Source organism: Clarias gariepinus, chromosome 28, assembly GCF_024256425.1.
Source record: "Clarias gariepinus isolate MV-2021 ecotype Netherlands chromosome 28, CGAR_prim_01v2, whole genome shotgun sequence".
NCBI classification, from domain to species: domain Eukaryota; kingdom Metazoa; phylum Chordata; class Actinopteri; order Siluriformes; family Clariidae; genus Clarias; species Clarias gariepinus.
This window is the reverse complement of record NC_071127.1, coordinates 15,345,860-15,364,480: the sequence shown is the minus strand read 5'-3', so window position 1 is coordinate 15,364,480 and position 18,621 is coordinate 15,345,860. Positions and strand designations below refer to the sequence as shown.

The window sequence follows — 18,621 nt, the reverse complement described above, 5'->3', positions numbered from 1 at the left end:
AGAATTAGGACTATAGTTGACTAAATACACTTTTTTCCCCCAGTATCTTAGAACCGAAAGACATATTTGATATTGGTCTAAAATTATCCAACTCGGATATATCAAGATATAGTTTCTTTAGAGGCATGTTATAGGCAGTCAGGGACCGTGCCAATATAAAAGGTACTTTAAATCTCCTCCATCTTTATTTTTCCATGCAATATTCAAAGTTTTTTATTTATTTTTTAATTAATAAACATGTTTCTGGATTTTTTCCAAACTGAACTGGTATTTTCATATTTGTTGTTGCTCTTATGGTAGGTTAATTTAGCTTTTATTATTCAAGGATTCAAGGATTCAAGGAGCTTTATTGTCATACCAGCACACTTCCATGTTCTGGTATGAAATTAGGACCCAGGTCCCGTTTAAGCCACAGAGATAGCATAGTAATATAAATATGAGGGTGTAAATATGTATATACATGAATATAAATAAGAGCAGTCAGAGATATATTATGCAGGAAATTAGACATAAACTATACATAGTGTACATACATTATATATTATTATTAATTTTTAGTAAATAACAATTTATTTATAAAAGGTACACACATTTTATTTTCCACAGTGCAGTTCTTTAGAAGCCTGTGTAGCTAACTCGCTACAAATCTGTTAAATCTCCCTGTCCTTGTGAAAACATCTGCTCCCCACCACACGCGCAGATGCGCGCACGCACGCACGCACGCACACCACACGCGCGCTGGCTCTGTCCTAGGAACCAATCACTGCAGGTCTAATCATGTGACGCAATAAATGTGGGCGTGGCCGTGTGGACTCGGTGTGTAATAATTCATGAAGGCTGGCTGTAAGGCGCTGTGCTGCGGGGACTGATCCCTCCTCCTCCTCCTCCTCCTCACTGCGCAGAGAGAACTCCGCCACCGGACTCCGGGTCTCACTCAGGACCAGCGCGCTCCTTCTGCTCTCTCTCTCTCTGTCTCTCTGTCTCTCTCTCTTCGTGCCGAGTCACTCTGAGCTGCCTGAGCTACAGTATGACAGCAGATGTTCCGCTCATTTAGTAGGAATTAGGGACGTGTAGGCTGACCGTACAGACTTGTAACGCTTTTTTTATTCTCATCTTTATCGCGGGATAAACCAAACTCGGCCATGACATCGCGCGAGGACGCACCGGAGCAGAGCCGGCGTTTCTGCGTCTTGTCCTGGGAGCAGGTGCAGCGTCTCGACTCCATCCTCGGGGAGAGTGTGCCCATCCACGGCCGCGGAAATTTCCCCACCCTGTCCATATCCCCACGCCAGATCGTGCAGGTAACACACACACACACTGAATCTGCACTGCATACTTTTACACTACTGTACAAGTTACTGTTTCACTCTTAAAGCGATATATATATATATATATATATATAGGGTTTTGTCTGTTAATTGGTCAGAACTTGCTCTCCTTTACATTTGATATATATTGGAGGACCCGAAACCAGTCTCAAAACATTTTCTGTCTGTCTGCATGTCTGTATGTCTGTCCAGCCAGATTTTTTTTTCCGGACAGAATGTAATGAAACTTTGCCAGTCCTTATATATCTGCCTGAAGTTTAACCTGCGCCATACAGTAAATAAAATTAAAGTACAAGTGTTAAGTAGAAGTGAAGTCGCGTGCGTCAAACTGTGGGCGCGTCTTAAATCTACCGCTGAACAGAATTTTATGCAACTTTCGCAATACTTTGATATCTGTCTGAAGTTTAACCTGCAAAAATCGAAATGGTGAGTAAATGCGATGTTATGGACAACTACTGTGTGTGCCGGATTTAATTATCTACTTTAAAATAAGCTACTTTGCGTCATGTAAACAAACAAACCAGCACCAATAGATATTAATTAGAAAAGTTACAAGCTGAATTTTTTAAAATTTATTTTTACTGAAATAACAGCGCTGAAGAGTGTGGTGGAGTCGTTTTACTAAAAAATAAATCTTTATCCAGTCGATTTTTCCTCTGTGATTCACTCTTCGATTACCGAACAGTGAGTGTATTTGGCTGACTACAAAAGAAGTACAACTTGGCGTAAACAAGATACTCAACCTAACAAAATTTAAGAATTAAAGTTGATCAGCTCATTTTTAGCTGTAACCTTTTAACAGTTTTTTTTTTACAACCTTTTAACTCTTTTCCCATCAAGTACTAACGCTTATTTTTTTTATATATAGATGGTACAGTGTCATAGTGGTTCGATTCCCACATTGTGGAGTGTGCACTTTTTCCCTGTTTACTTCAGGTTCCTCCGACAGTCCAAAGACATGCAGATTAGACTGATTGTCATTCCCAAATTGCCTGTAGTGTGTGTTTGAATGAGTGTGGGTGTGTGTATAGGCTCCAGGCTCCCCATGACCCAGTACACAGGATAAGCAGTATACAAAGAGGCATTATATATCATATATGTATATACAGAGGGGCCCAAAAATGTACAGTATACACACTTCATCATGCCTTTTCTTTTGACAGTCACATGATAGCATCAACAATGGTGTGAGTACTGACTTCTTTAAAAGGAAACATAATACTACACATGGTTGCCATAATTCAATTCAAGTTTTAAAAAAAGGGCATCTAGGTATCTGACACCTTTGATATTATGATCTTGTGCTGTAGTAGTAGTAGAAGTAGTAGTAGTAATAATAACAACAACAACAACAACCATAATGTTTCTCATAAACATACAGCATAGTGAAATTATTTTTCCACCAGATTGTCAGGAAGGATCACAGGGTCAGTCATGATACAGAGTTGTGGGCCTTGCACAAGGGCCCATCAGATCAGTAGTGCCCTAACCTAACCCCAACCTCCAGACTTTCTGATTACTAACCCAGACTGTTAACAGTCGAGCCGTCACTGCCAATTAGACAGTTTTATCGAACAAATAAAAGAGCAGAAAATTGCAGCTTTATTTAAAAAAAAAAAAAGTTTCCTGAGGTTAAGGTTAGGGTTAGATTTTGGTGCAGGCATAGCGGTAATTAGCATGTGTGTGTGTGTGTGTGTGTGTTGGATGCACGTGTTATTGCTGCTATTTTTGTCAGGCTCAAACACTCCTTACAGTTTAAACCAAACAAGTAAGTGTGACTACTAGGAAACTAAGCTGATTTTTCAGACAAACCCATTTCATTTGAGGTTAAAAAGCATTATTTTCACATGTACGACAAAGTCGTGTATCCATTAGGCAAAATGGTTAAACTCAATGCTGCAATTTGGAAAAGTCTAATGTTGAGGCTTGAGTCAGTCTGAAAGATGTGGATATTATCTTTTAGTTTGCATTAAATTGTTAAAAAGAGTCTATTAAAATGAATGATGTATAACAAGACAAATGAAATTGTCTTTTTATAGTGTTATGCAAAAAAAACAAAACGCTATACTGATCTCCACTGTTAGAAGGGTGTTTGCGCAATCCTTTTGTTTTTCTTTCCTTAATAGATTTCCCATCTGTAATTCCCAGGGTGCAACTCAAGAAGCTACTGTTTGCCTTCTGTCTCATAAACAGAACACAGTTATTTAAGAGACCCAAGATTTCGTCTGGGCCGATAGTTCCACTTGGGATTTTTCGATACTCACATAACCTAGTCGTATCCTTCCTCATTTCTCAAGTGAAGAATATTTTGGATCTGATTATATTTTTATTAAATATTTGTTTTTGCCCTAACCTATTTGAACTGACATGTTAAATATTAAAAGGATTTAGATCTCCTTGTTCTTTTATAGTGATCCTTTTTATTTTTTTTTTAAGAGCTATCTATTTGTCTTGTGTGGACAATACCCAGTCAGTCATTCTTTAAATATTTAACAAAGCCTATGTTAAAAAAGGAAAAAACATTCCTCTTTACATAGATCTCTTTCTCAAAAACAACAATCCTTATTTTCCTGATTAAAACGTAAACAAAAAAAGTATATATAGAGGCTTATGGGGTATATAGTTGGTAGATGTTATTGGATTGAAAGATATCCCTGGCCATACAAACAAAGCAAGTCGTATGCACCAGCATCTGTATTAAACATTAGTGGATGTTCTCAATGAGGCTTTTCCTTCCTTTCTCTTAAGTTTATGGAAACCTGCACATGGAACATAAATCAGATCCAGTCGGGAATTTCCAAGTATCCTGCTTTCAGTGGCTTAATTTGAGCATTCCAAGACTTTGCTGACAGCCATCACTGATCATTTTAATTCAGATTGAGTTTTATAGACTGTTTTTTGTAATCCAAGTTTGATACCAGTACAAATGTTAAGAACATGTTATAGCTGGTGAAGAACATTTTTTTTTAATGTGTTGGGCAAGCTATTGCAAAGCTTCAGTGGAAAAATGCATCATGTTTTCTACAGACTGGCAAGAAGTAATGCTCCTATTCAAATGCCTTGTGTCCTTACCAAGAATGGAAAATTACAAAAACTGATTACATGGATTTTTGTTGCAGTACTTGAATACATGATTAACTGTGATTTACATTTTTTGACCATACATAACATCAGTACTTTTTCATATTGTGGAAAAAGTTTATACAATTTGTTCTTAAACTACAATTTATGAGAAAATTGCAGAATGAACAAAATTTTGTATTAATAAAGAGATTTAAAAGATAAACAAAAAATATATAGATTTGTTTTCGGAATTAATCATTTTGGATGAACTTGCATAATGAATATGAAATTTTCACAGTAAAGATGTGACATGTCCGAATAAGTCCTATACAAGCTACAGCACATAAAGAATAAGCTTTAATAGTTATTTTAACCAGTATATTTGATATAAAATTTTATGAAGAAAATCTAAATAGAAATTAATTATATCAGCAGTTAGTGACTTTTATCTCTCCCTTTCTTTTTCCCTCGTTTTTTTTCCATACATTTTGTGCCTTTCATTCTTTTTGTCTACTTTCTACAAGTGAAAGTTTAGTCAGTTTAAGCAGATGTAATTGTTATATACTTTACAGTACAAGAGTTGTTCAGGTCAAACTGGGACTTTAGATTATTTAGAATAACAGAACAGTTACTGTATGAGAGTAAAAACTACCTTTATTTCTCTGTATAATCCCCTGATATACTAATGCACTTATCCCATAATTTCACTAGTGCTTGGAAACCAGCAAGGTTTTCTTAGTCCGTCAGAGCCAGGATAGAACTAAAACTCTATACTGTAAATTATGCCTATAGTTCTCCCCATGGTAAGCTTAACCTTTGCATGGAATTGCCCACAAAGACCACAATTTAAAAAGACAGTATTTAGGACATCTTTATATTTTATGTCAATTTAAAGTAAAGCCCTTTTGTGAACGTATGTCTACAGTTCACATGCGAATAGTTAGCAGCAGAATATCTGTGATGGGGAGACAAATGAACATCCCTATCCCGATGTATCAGATATCTCAGTGTGATTGAAATAAAAAAAAAAAATCAGCATGATAATGATCTGCAAATTATGCGAGCTAAATCCTGTATAGATATAAGCATTTCTTGGCTCAGCTTTCAACCTGTGGAAGCACGTACAGGTGAGATTTTAGCTACATAGGTGATTGAGCTACTTGAGCTAGCCAGATGTTTTGCAGTATAAGAGCTGTGTGTTGAAGCTAAGATGTCACGTTGATGTTTGGTACGTAGCAAGTTTCAGTTGTGCTAAATCTATCTTATGTGCTGCTCTTGGATTTAGGGACTGTACCAGGAATTCGCCTAGGTTAAAGAAAAAAGGAAAGAATAGAAAATTTCAGATTAATTTATTAGCTAAAGTAGCAGTCCTTTTACTTGTTAGTACATTTTGTTCTACTTGCCTTAGCATAAACATGCACATTTTCCTTTATAGATTAATGTATAGACTATTTTTCTATATGAACTTTTAATTACACTGCATACATGTCTGTCTTCTGAAGCCTTACCTTTGACGAAATTATTAATGCAGCTAATTCATGCTATGCCTTAAGCTAAACCTCCGTATACTTGATAAAAGGAAGCCTTTAACTTGTTAGGACCAGCTAAATGTCCCACCAGGGTCAACGCTGACAGATTTTCTAATCCTTGTTGTTATCATGTGACTTAAGTTTCCCTCGGGCAAATCATATTCAATATGTGGAATTTAATGCAAAGCTTTTTTTTTTTACTTCAATGCCTGTAATTAACTCTTTTTGAGAAGAGCTTCCAGCACCTTTACTGTAAACCAAAAGCATGATGATTTGAAAACATCACATAACAAATAGCCAATTATACTCTGGGTATCCATCGTCTTCAATGAAGGTAATAATCTGGGGTTGCTTCAGTTGGTCAGGTCTAGGCTCAGCAACGATATGTGGCAATAAAATGAAGTCAGCTGACGACTTGAATGTACTGAATGAGCAGGTTATCACAACAATCAACATTTCCCCCCCCCCTGAAGAAACGGGCATATTCAAGGATTCAAATTGTGAAAGAATGGTTCTGGTCGCTTGAGGAATCATTTTCACACCCGAATTCGCCATGTATGTTGAAGACCCATATAGCAGAAAAGGTCACTGTCTCAGAAGGGTCAAATTATTGGAGTGCTGAGTTGTCACCTTTGCGGAAGGAATGTGGTTAAATGTTTGGTGAAGTTGCTTTGTAAAAATTGTACAGTGGAAATCAGAGCTACACTATATGGCCAAAGGTATTCGGACAAATCTGCAATGACATTCAAATTTTCCGAATATATATATTTCAGTATGGAGTCGGTCCCATTTTTTCAGCTATTACAGCTTCCACTCTTCTTAAAAGGCTGGCCACTAGATGTTGGCGTGTTTCTGTAGGAATTTATGTTCATTCATTCTGTAGAGCATCAGGCACTGATGTTGGAGAAGTAGGCCTGGCTCACAATCTTCGTTCCAGTTCATCCCAAACGTGTTCGATTGGGGTTGAGGTGAGGGTTCTGTGTTAGGGCCAGTCAAGTTCTTCTACACCAAACTCGTCAAACCATGTCTTTATAGTCCTTGCTTTGTGTACTGGGGCACGGTCATGTTGGATCAGAAAAGGGACTTCACAAAGTTGAAAGCATCGCATTGTACAAGATGTCTTGGTATGCTGAAGCATTAAGATTGCCCTTCACTGGGGATAAGGGGACTGATCGAAACTCTGCAACTTAACAGGTTTGGCCATGAACTTATGTCAATGTAGTATATGTTTAACAGTGAAGGTAAGAATATTTCAACTAGTACAATGTAATGAGAACTCAGGATTGGGACTAAAGAGTCTTGTATACATTGAAAAACCATTTGTTAATGAGACTTATCAGAAAATCAGAAAGCTTCAATTTGTTAGTCGGTATAAAGACAGTCATGTCGTCTGATGATAGTAACTATAGTGTGTCTAGAAAATAAGGCCATTTTGAAGTAGGGATCTGGAAGTGTGATCTGAAAGTCTTGAGAAGAGAAGGCAAGAGAAGGGATCAAATTGAAGACCTTCTTGAGATTAATTGCAGCCAGATGGACTTTCAAATTATAAGGGTGAAGGTGGAGACTTGAGTAAGTGTAGTAGTGAAGGCATGGTGTTAGGCTCTCAAAATGAGGTGTCCTTATTGTCTGTAAAAATTCAGTCAGTTATCTTTGTATTAGAACGACTCTGTTTATCCACTGACGGCTCTAAAGGACAGCGAGGGTAGTAAGGTGTGACTTTTATAGGTTGAAGTATTGGCTGACTCAAGGATGAGAGAGGGAAAGTTCTGGGGTAGGAATGGCAAAACATCATTTCTACAAGAGACTTGTGTGTTCAGTGACAACGTTTGGTTAGGAAAAGTGACTCATGAAATAATGTTGCGGAGAAAGGGGAGTAGACTTGGCTACAGGAGGAAGAGGGGTGATTTTATAATGCATTGTCACCCTTTGTAAGGTGAGCAAGGGAGAGAGTTAGGGTTGAATAGAGGGAAGTAGTTGTGATAAATGTGTGGGAGAGTTAAGATACAATAAGTAAATAAGGTCATGAGGAATGAGGGCTTCAGAAGGAGAGAAATCTGAACCCGGAAGTTGCCTCCTGCAGCGTGGCGATGTTGGATGTGCAATTAAGTTAGCTTGGTGATGCATGATGATATCGGTCGTCTGGTAAACATTGTATGGAGTAGAAGGGTAGTGAAAATGTTGTTCTTAAAGTTTGTGCGGGGAATACATATGTGACTTGTAAGTGTCGAGTTAAAGCTGATTTATACTTACTCTTAACTTTGTGAAGGCATACACAAGATGATCCATGATTTTTATGGATGGGAATGACCAGATACGATATTACCACGATACCTAGGTGCTGTATCAATCTGTATTGCGATCGTGATTTCAAAAATATTCCAATTAGTATTAATTATCAATGTTATTATTATTTATTTATTTATTTTTAGATAGTGTTACAGTTCTTAACAAACATTTCAAATAATTTGCTCCTAATATGCAGGTTGCTGTGATGCCCTCCAATGTAGGAATAGCTTAGAGTGCACCAGCTGTAGGATTATAGAGGAACTGCAGCATATTACCACCTTAAAAGCAAACAAATATTAATAAAAAATATATATATAAAAAAAATAAAAAAAATTTTGGGTTGAGTGCCACACAAAAGTATCATGATGCATACCTGAATTGATTTTTTTCGATATCTTTAATGCAGAATCATTAGTAGACCTGGACGATATGGACCAAACACGATAATTTACGTTATTTGATAAGATTTGGTCTAAAGGTTTAGTTGCTACAGTACATGTACTTGGTCACATGTGGTTTTATTAAAGCATGCTGTAATCAGAATCAAATGCAAAGACAGGGTTTCGCTTCCTGCTTGAAACATGGAAATGAAAGATTATGTGTAGAAGAAATCACCTACTGTATATTAAAAGAAAACCAACCTGTCTCTGAGAATGTTCATTCATTTGTTCAAAACAACAATAACAGACTGATTAAAGTGGTCCTAGGGTGGTGATTTGATAAGTACATATTGAAGGCATGTTGAATGAGCTTTCTTTTCCGGGCAGAAGTCTTTCAAGGCTGTGAAGGCTTCCAGGCACAAAGCATAACATATTTTGTACTGCAGATTTCCGTGTCGATAATGCCTTGCAATTTATTTCAATCGTGACGTTTTTGTCTTTCAAGCGTAACGCTATACATTCACGCTAGCACGATACCATAGTCAACAAGGCTGTACAAGTTTAAACGGGTTAATGTATAGGCGTGGAGGAAGAGTGCGGGAGATGAGAGATACAATACAAGCGCTAGCACAAATTAACGGATGAAACAGGTCATCAAACACAGTATGAACGCAGATCAATTCCTGCTTTCTGTTTCACCCACATGAGGATGGGTTCCCTGTTGTGTCTGGTTCCTCTCAAGGTTTCTGCCATCTTAGGGAGTTTTTCCTTGCCACTGTCGCCCTCGGCTTGCTCATCAGGGACTATCTGACCATTTTGATTCATACGCATTCACATTCCATACAAACTTAAATAATTCTTTTGATTGTGTAAAGCTGCTTTACGACAATGACAATTGTTAAAAGCGCTATACAAATAAAATTGAAAATACAATATATATATATATATACTGTATCATCACCGGCCTGATCTTCTGTCATCATCTGCACCTGTTTCCCACTGGTTTATACATTAAGTTAGATGTTTTTATGCTTAACTCATTCATAGATCAATGAAACTGCCTCGGAAATTCCTCCGAAACTACTCAGGTACGCAGAGCCCAAAAAGTCTATTAGAAAGCCAGGATAACTATTCCTCAAGACGACTTAAAAAAAAAAAAAGAAATAAAAGAAAGTCTGGTTCTTTGGAAAATTGTAAGGAAATGAGGGGTGGATCACGACTTTTACACAGTACTGAATGTACTGTAAAATTTGTACCTCATAAGAAGCCACTCACTATTAACCTGTGTAAAGTCCTTGGGTTACCATGGTAATTATGCTAGGAAGAGATTGGAACACTAATATACTAAAAATGTTCACTATAAAGGAGACATGGTTTCCTTGCCTTTTATTGGTAATTGTCATTTGGAGCAGCCATAAGACACAGTACAATGGACACTTGCAGGGAAGTTGTTCCAATTCTTTTATTGAACGCCAAGAAGAAAGCGAGGGGAAAAAAGTGGAAGATAAAGAAAGACTGAAACTAGGAAATAAAAGACAATCAGTGGATGATACTACAAGTAGAGACATTTGGTTCTTTTTATGATCAGCATTAAGTATAATTATGAGAACACGTTTATTGAAAAGGTCATATGAAAAATTTCTTAAAGAAGGTCTGTCATTATGGCCTAATCAAATTTAAAAGGCATGACATACCAAATAGCAAGCTCTGTGTTATCTAGCATGGATAAAGCTAAATCAAAATACCTTTCATGCTCTCAACTTGTGAACATGACAGATATTATTATACGTTTTTTATATTGTTTATTTATTTATTTATTTTTTATTTTTTGCCCACCCTGATGTCTCTCTGAACCAGTTTAAATGTCTAAAGTGCAAAATGCGTTGCTTATTATAAAAAAAATCTACTGAGAGTTAAAAAGTTTGACTTATTGGATACGCATAACTGATTTCTTCGGGGTCTAATGATACCCTTGGCACTAATTGTTTTGTTGTGTGAAGATAAAATATGACTGTTCAACACAATAACAAAAACAACATAACCTCAAAAATAAGAAAAAAAAAGATGTGGACCGTGAATATCAAACTTTTTGTTTTGATACTTTTACTATATCTTCTCTCTGAGCCAAAGGTTTTAGACTTAAAAAAGACACCCTCATATACCCTTGGGCAAGACACCCTCATACACCCTCATACAACGCAGCCACTGTATGCTATACCACTCCCAAGCCTGGTTAGAAAATTGAAGGGTTGCAACAGGTAGAACGTCCATTGTAAAACCTGTGCTAGATCTTGTGGATCAACTGATCCGATGTCGTGACCCATAGGATAAAATGAACAAAGCCCAAGAAAAAAAAATCATAAAATTAGTTTTTATTTTATTTTTTTGTTTGTTTGCAGAAAAAAATATTTGCACAGTTTGCTGTAGTATCTACAACTACCCCTGGGTTTTATAAGCCGCAACAAGTTTATTATATGTTTAATCACTAATTTAAAAATGTGGATGATCAATCATCTATATGCTATAAATGTATAAATTTATAGATGTAAAGATGTATAAATACATCTATATCTGTATTTTAAAATATAACATTTAGTGTAGAACTTTTAACCTTTTACCTTTGTAGAATCTTCCACAGTTGCCTAGGTCATGCACTTTTTAGACGGTCCCTAACTGCCTGCATTAGTATAAAGCAGTAATGATTAGTGTTTCTCAGAGATAAGATTCATTAGATTCATATATCAATGAGCAAAATGTAAAAATATATTCAGTTGTACTTGGTTCTCTGTCCACCCCAAAGTAAGAAAATACACACTTTTGTCCTTTTGCGTGTTTATTTCTGACAAAACAGAAGTGAGAATTTCAGCTGTGCTGTATACGTCCGGTACGTGGTGTTTGAGGGTATGATTAAGCATACAAAGCTTTTTATTGTGTCAATACAAGTAGACCTTGTGGTAAAATAGGACAGTGCTAATGTGGCTGTTTCAGATTATCAGCATTTTTCTGACTACTTCTTAATTTCGTCAGACTACTTGCTGTCCGTTGTGATTTATTTCGCATTCTGTTGTTGTTGGTTGATATCCGATATGCATGTTGGACCATGTAGACAATGGAAGAAGCCTGCTTCCTTTCTGACTCAACACACTGTGGTGAGAAGGAATGAAGAATAAAGTTTACTTTGAACTTTGATTTTAGTGTCATCATGTGGCAAGTTTGGCAGGGAACAAAACAATTTCTTTTGTGTTTGCACACCGACGTTCTGGGTTGATGCGGGTGGACGTGCACAAAAGGTGGGCGTGAGAGTTAAAATTTGCTGAACCCGCTTTTAGTAAACACTTTCGGTTAAGGATGCACTTCTGTTTTAACCGTTGTGTAAATTAACACCAAACATAATGTAGCAAGAATGCACACTTATTTGCTTTTATGTGTATTGATTGTTACGTACCCCTCCCAGAAACATAAACTGAATAGAAATCCATCTTAATCCAGAATAAAATGTTAAACAATGTAAATGTTGAAACAAATGGGAACAAAAACTAGGGACTGTAAAAACTAGAAGCATGGACTATACATGAATGTATCATGCATTTGAGAACACACAACACTACTAAAAACAAATGGTAGAAAAAGTGTGCTATACAACATAAACGAAATACCAAACCAAAATATGAATCATATTCAGGCCATATTTGGTGCAATCATGACCGAAACGTCTCTTTAAGGCTCGACTCCTGGACCACCAGCGAAGTAGCAGGGTCTCATGGGCTCTTTTTGGTCTACAGGGACCAACCATGGTGTAAACCTTATTGCAGTGGTCAAAAAGTCACTTCCTTGGGGTAACGACAACCTCATTCGACTCTGGCCAGAGTGGATGATGTACTTCCGTCTGGTTGACATCTGACATGAATGTCCCTTGGGAGGCCTCACTGATGATTTCCATTTCTTAGTCTTTGGAAAATAGTGGTCCTCATTGAACACGGTGCAGAGTGGATGATGTACGAGACCATGAATTCCGTCTGGTTGACCTCTGACATGAATGTCCCTTGGGAGACCACATTAATGATTTCCATTTTTTGGTCTCCAGAAAACAGTGGTCTTCTGCCTCTATTTAGTGGCCATCTTTCATCTCTGGAAAAAGAGAAGTACTGATGGTATGGGACAGTACTTCCAAGTTATAGCAGAGAGTGGTATATAAATTATCTACATACTTTCTTTTTTTTTTTTTTTCCCTTTTTGAGGGTCAAGATTATAAAGGCTACTATAAATTGGAAGGGTTCGACTGCCTTTTTTTCTGCTTCCCCATTAATATCCCATGGACAAGGGCATGGTCAACCTGAGCTACACAGATCTCATTAGAAACTAAATGTCTCCTCGCCGTGGCTCTTCCTCTTTGACCTCCTCCCATGTGTACTTTTCTTCTGCCATCAGGTATTTGTAGATGAGTTCTTTTAAAACAAGTTACTGCTAGTTGGCCCATGCATCTTTTATTAGTCTTAGGGTTTAGTGTATTGGTGTGTTTCTCAGTTTAAAAATTTTTATTCATGTGTTAAAAGCAATCATAAAAAACTGTTTTCTTGTAATGTGATCAGACATAATCAATATGCATGTAGTACCCCATGAATATTCATTTCCACCAATAAAAACAAAGTTTTTATTAAAAACATTCAGCATATTTTCAGTCTGTAAGTGTAAACTGGATCCTATATTTTATAGTGTTTATAGTTTTTATAAGATTTTTTATGAGCAAGGGAAAACACTAAGTACTTGTGAATGACTCCTGGCTCGTTTTTCTTTCTATATTCCGTTAATGTAATGACGTATCGTCTGCCATAATGGTCAGTGTGCCAGACTTATGGCTTGTATTAAGCACGTTATCGTGAACGTAGAGCTTTGGGTGTTTAATGGCAGGTGTTAATAGTCTTATGGGTCAAGTTCTTATTGTTGGTAGTAAAAATAGTACCGCACCTTAATGGTTAAGGACCGCAGTAGTGTAATATCACGAAAATTCCTTAACCTAAAGAAACACAAGTTCCATGGCCTAAAATACGTAAATGTAAAAGGAAAAAGTAGAAAGACAGTTATTCAGTGGGATTAGTGGCAGGTTTCTTGCCTGCCACGTGATAAACCCGGGTTCAATTACCACCCAATGCCCAAACCCCGGCCACAGGATGCAGTGCCGGTCCCAAGCCCAGACAAAATGGGAGGGTTGCATCAGGAAGGGACTGAGGCTTAAAACCTGTGCCAAGTTTTGTGTGGATCAATTGGTCCTCTGTGGCGACCCCTTTATAGGAGCAGCCGGAAGACCACCACCAACAATTCAGTACGTTAGAAAACTTTAATGTAATTTTTTATTTTTGCTAAACATTTGTGCCCAAAATGACAAACAGTGCATATTTTAATTATTTATTCAGTATTATAGATTCAATAGAATATTTATGGCATGTAGTAAGTCAAAAGTTCAGAAGTGTCTTGTGAAATGTACTAAGCAAACTGCAAGAACACGTCGAGTACACGTCTGTTTATCTAACGCATCTTTACGATAAAGTTGCGGGTGCACCAGTGAACCGGGTGGTTGTAGACCTCACTCAGAGAGTCAGAGAAAGAGCATGAGAGAGAGAGAGAGAGAGAGCGAGAGAGAAAAAAGCTGCCAGGAGCTTTTAAACCAAGACAAGCAGTGACTTGTCATAGCCAGAGGATAATCTGCATGCTTTGAGAGAACTGAATCCCTTCACGTGTAAAGTTAGATGGCTAAATCTCTCATCTGTGACAAATCAGGTAGGTATGTTTGTCCATGAGAACAGTGTGTGGAAGAGAAAGTTAATATTTTGCTGCCCCGACTGTGTACGTCTAGCGTGGAAGACTGGAGAATGACTCAGTTTTCCACAATTATCTCGTCTGCCCAAGAACGTTGGACACAACATTTATACCGCCAACCAATACAGATTTTTTTGCACACATATTGTTGAATATGTCTAAAATGCTTGATTTAGATTTTTTTCCCCCCTAAGCTAGATGGGCAACTTTCAAACTGGATTTGATATTTGGGTATTTGACTAACGAATACGAATGCTCAAATTTTATGTACTTTTTGATTTCGAAGTTACTGTTCTTGCTATGTGATGATCAGTAGTGGTGCCTGAAAAGGTGAAAATACTGTAAATTTACCCCATTAATATGTTTAAAAAACAAAAAAACAAATTTGTTCGTCCAGCGAAGAAAAAAAGCCCCGATTTATAAACAGTGACATTGAGTGCATGAGCGTTGGGCTGCGGTTACCTGAGCTGTTCCTAGCTACCAGCACTTATGTAGCATCCTTAGGTAATTTTTTCCGAAAGCTAATTTTTGTTTGAATAGTCCACTTCATCCCTCCCTGTTAATTGGATTATTTTAATTTTCCACAAGGGGCCATATTTTGGTGTCCTCCATAATGGTCTGGTGGAAGAAAATGATATTTTTCCACAGTTTGGCAAAGCAAAGGCATTCCGCGCTGCTCTGCCTCTGATTAGTTGAATCGAGAACGTTAAGCCGATCACCCTTCCCTCCCCTAAATGTAACCAAACCAATCAATATAGGGTGGAAAATAATGGCTTATTAGCATGGATGTAGAAGTGGGTATGACCAATGGCGGCTAAAAAGTAAGCAGATGCACGCCGTATGCCTGCACTACACCACTAAGTGTAAACCACAGTTTCCACCAAATGTCTACAAGGATATTTCTTGAGCTATGGCAGGACAAGGACACATTGGGCCAGGCTTTACTGCCAAATATAAAGACATCTAAGAGCTCTTTGTAAGCTAGCTACACAGGTTAGCCAAGTCCAGTAATCGAATTTTTGTTATGAGTTAATGCTAATTGCCATGAATAGGCTAATATGGCTATTATTAGGCTAATAAGGCTAACATGCAAATATCTACTGACCATTAGGTTTGTACAGTATTTGTGTATTTTTATCACTGGTTCTAATTCGTTTTAACCAACTGAACCCAAAAAAGATTTTCACTCCTATTTTAAATGATGACCACGAACCTGAAATTGTCCAGAAATGTCATGAAACAAATATGACTTGGGGTCTCCAATAAAGTTGCAGGATTGTATTTTGGATCATTTCATAAAAACGTGTGATTAAACTTAATATATTCGATCTTTTGTTCGTCAGTTTAATTTATTGATTCACACGTTATGTAGGTTAACTTATATGTAAATGTTACTTTGTCAGGAAATTCAAATAAACATCTTGCATTTATCTAATTTTGCTAAATTAGTGCTTTTTCTTCTTCTTTTGAATCATTGGGCAGTTTGTGCATTACTGCCACCTACTGGACTGGAGTGTGGGGTGTATGATTGGCAGGAAAAAAATAATTTACTGATTTGTACAAGCCAAACTATCAACAATAGAATCTACGCATCATTTGTTTCATTTGGTTCATCAGTGTTTCTTAGAAACTTTAGAAGGTTTTAATGCTTCTGTCGAATCAAATGAAATTGGAAATCACAATGCCCCCCCCCCCCCAAAAAAAAAACAAAAACAAAAAAAAAAATTGAATTGAGTAAACAGTTTTTCTACGATCCACAGCTTTAATGCTGATATGAATGATAAGTGCTGTGCTGTATTGATCCTTTATGGATGGTGTAAAGGCAGACAAGTCTGGGTTACTCTTAGTATTCTTATACCTACAGTACAGAGCATGTCCATTTATATGATAGTGATGAAATTGTATTTGTATCCAGAAGTGTGCTAATTTCATTCTGTTTCTGTTCTTCTTTTCTTCTTGTTTGCTGTAGGTGGTCAGGGCCAGGCTGGAGGATCGAGGTGTGGCAGTCCGCGATGTCAAGCTTAACGGTTCAGCCGCGAGCTACGTGCTGTACAAGGACACAGGCTTAGGCTACAAGGATCTAGATCTGATCTTCGGCTTAAGTTTGCGTGATGACAGGACGTTTGATGTGGTAAAGGAAGTGGTGCTGGCCAGCCTGCTGGACTTCCTGCCAGATGGAGTGAACCGCGAGCGCCTCAGCGCCCTTGCCCTCAAGGAGGCATATGTACAGAAGCTGGTTAAGGTGCGTACTGAGACAGACTGCTGGAGTCTCATCTCTCTTTCCAACAACACCGGCAAGAATGTGGAGTTGAAGTTTGTCGACACGCTACGGCGCCAGTTTGAGTTCAGCGTCGACTCGTTTCAGATCGGGATCGACTCGCTGCTGCTGTTCGACCGCTGCTCGGAGGCACCCATGTCCGAGAGCTTTCACCCAACCGTGCTGGGCGAGAGCATGTACGGTGACTTCGAGGAAGCTCTGGAACACCTGCGCTCCAAGACTATTGCCACACACAGTCCCGAGGAGATCCGTGGCGGCGGTTTGCTGAAGTACTGCCACCTGCTGGTGCGTGGTTTCCGGCCTGCGTCGGAGGAGCACATGAAAGCTCTACAGCGGTACATGTGCTCGCGCTTTTTCATCGACTTCCCTGATGTGTGTGAGCAACGACGAAAGCTAGAGGCGTACCTTCAGAACCACTTTGCCGGCATGGAACACAAACGCTACGAGTGCCTGGTGACCTTGCGGAACGTTGTCGACGAAAGCACCGTGTGCTTAATGGGTCACGAGCGCCGACAGACCCTTGCGCTCATCTCGGCGCTAGCGCTGCGCACACTAACCGAACAGAACGCCATCCCTGCGCTCCCCAACGTCACCTGCTACTACCAACCAGCACCATACGTGCACGACGGGAACTTTAGCAATTACTACGTGGCTCATGTGCACTCTCCTGCAAACACTTACCGGACATGGCTTCCATGCAGCTGAGTCACGACAAGAGGCAAGACGCCATGCCGAGATGCCAAAGAAGATGGCTTTAAAATGTGTTCCAGTTCTGAGCTGTTATTAGGACTGTATGTCTTTCCAGACTTCATCAGAGAGGAAGGGAAAAAGGGAAAATACTTGTGATCCTAATATCTTTATTTTTACGTGATCATTAGTGTACTGTCTTCTATCGCCAGAAAAATAATAAACACTGCTGTAACTAGAAAACTCTTAACTCTTTTGAGCCATTCTGAGTTGTTTAAGTTGAAATTTTATAAAAACACATGCAAAAGCATAAGCAAAGTGAGAGACAAAAAGAATCTTAAAAAAAACTAATATTAATAAAAAAAATAAAATAAAAAAAATCTGACGCAGTTTTCTACCTTACTTTTTCTGATGTAATCCATTTTATGGATATACAACAAATATATATATTTTTGTGTATGTATATACAAATATACAATAAATGTTCATAACTTAAGAAAAGATAAAAAAAAAACCTCCTGATCATTCTAAAAAAAATAAATAAAATAATAATAATAAAAAAATAAGTTAAAAAAGGCGACAAAATTTACCAAGAGTCTGCAGAACGCTAGTGTTCAGGTCTGACTGTGGTGTTTGATTTTTATTTGAGCTTGTGACAACCAAAGAGTTTATTTTTAAGCTCCCTGTATTGAATTGCTATGTCTGTGAGTCAAAGTGCCTGAAACTGACTACAAAACACAAAGGTTTTATCCTTTGAGATATTGTAGAGTGTATTTTTACATTTTTCAGGCTTTTTCTTATTGAATCTTGAAATAATATTAATAATAAATAAAAGACAGAAAATATACTTTGTCTTCAATGTGTTTTTTATTGTAGTTGATAAAACGTTGATCTGCTCTCTGTTTTATATATACAAACATAATATATGCACCTAATATTAACTAGGTTCCCCCTTAGCCACCAAAACAATTATGCACTATGTGTCCTGACACCATTCTACTGGAACCAGCATTAACTTTTACATTAATTTAAGCTACATTAGCTCTTTTATAGGATCAGATTACACGAGCCAGCCTTCATTCTCCATGTGCATCAGTGATCTTTTGCCACCCGTGACCCGTGTCGCCAGTTCATTGGTTTTCCTTCCTTGGATCACTTTTGCTATGTCCTCACCACTGCAGACCAGGAACATCCCACAGGAGCTGCAGTTTTGGAGTTGCTCTGACTAAGTTGTCTAGGCATCATAATTTGTCCCT

General features: G+C 37.8%; 1 protein-coding gene across 1 annotated transcript; it reads left to right on the top strand.

Moving 5' to 3' along the window:
* Nucleotides 1-889: 889 nt before the first annotated feature.
* Nucleotides 890-18,212, top strand: tent5bb (terminal nucleotidyltransferase 5Bb). Its single transcript, XM_053490410.1, has 2 exons — nt 890-1,301; nt 16,370-18,212. Exons 1-2 carry the CDS (start codon nt 1,143-1,145, stop codon nt 17,381-17,383), a joined length of 1,173 nt encoding a protein of 390 aa, XP_053346385.1. The 5' UTR covers nt 890-1,142; the 3' UTR covers nt 17,384-18,212.
* Nucleotides 18,213-18,621: the final 409 nt, after the last annotated feature.

Bases quoted from the DNA above. Each gene is read 5' to 3' on its own strand.
- tent5bb (XM_053490410.1), top strand. From the start codon at position 1,143: ATGACATCGCGCGAGGACGCACCGGAGCAGAGCCGGCGTTTCTGCGTC. The intron at 1,302-16,369 runs GTAACACACACA...TGTTTGCTGTAG, and splicing joins CCCCACGCCAGATCGTGCAG to GTGGTCAGGGCCAGGCTGGA.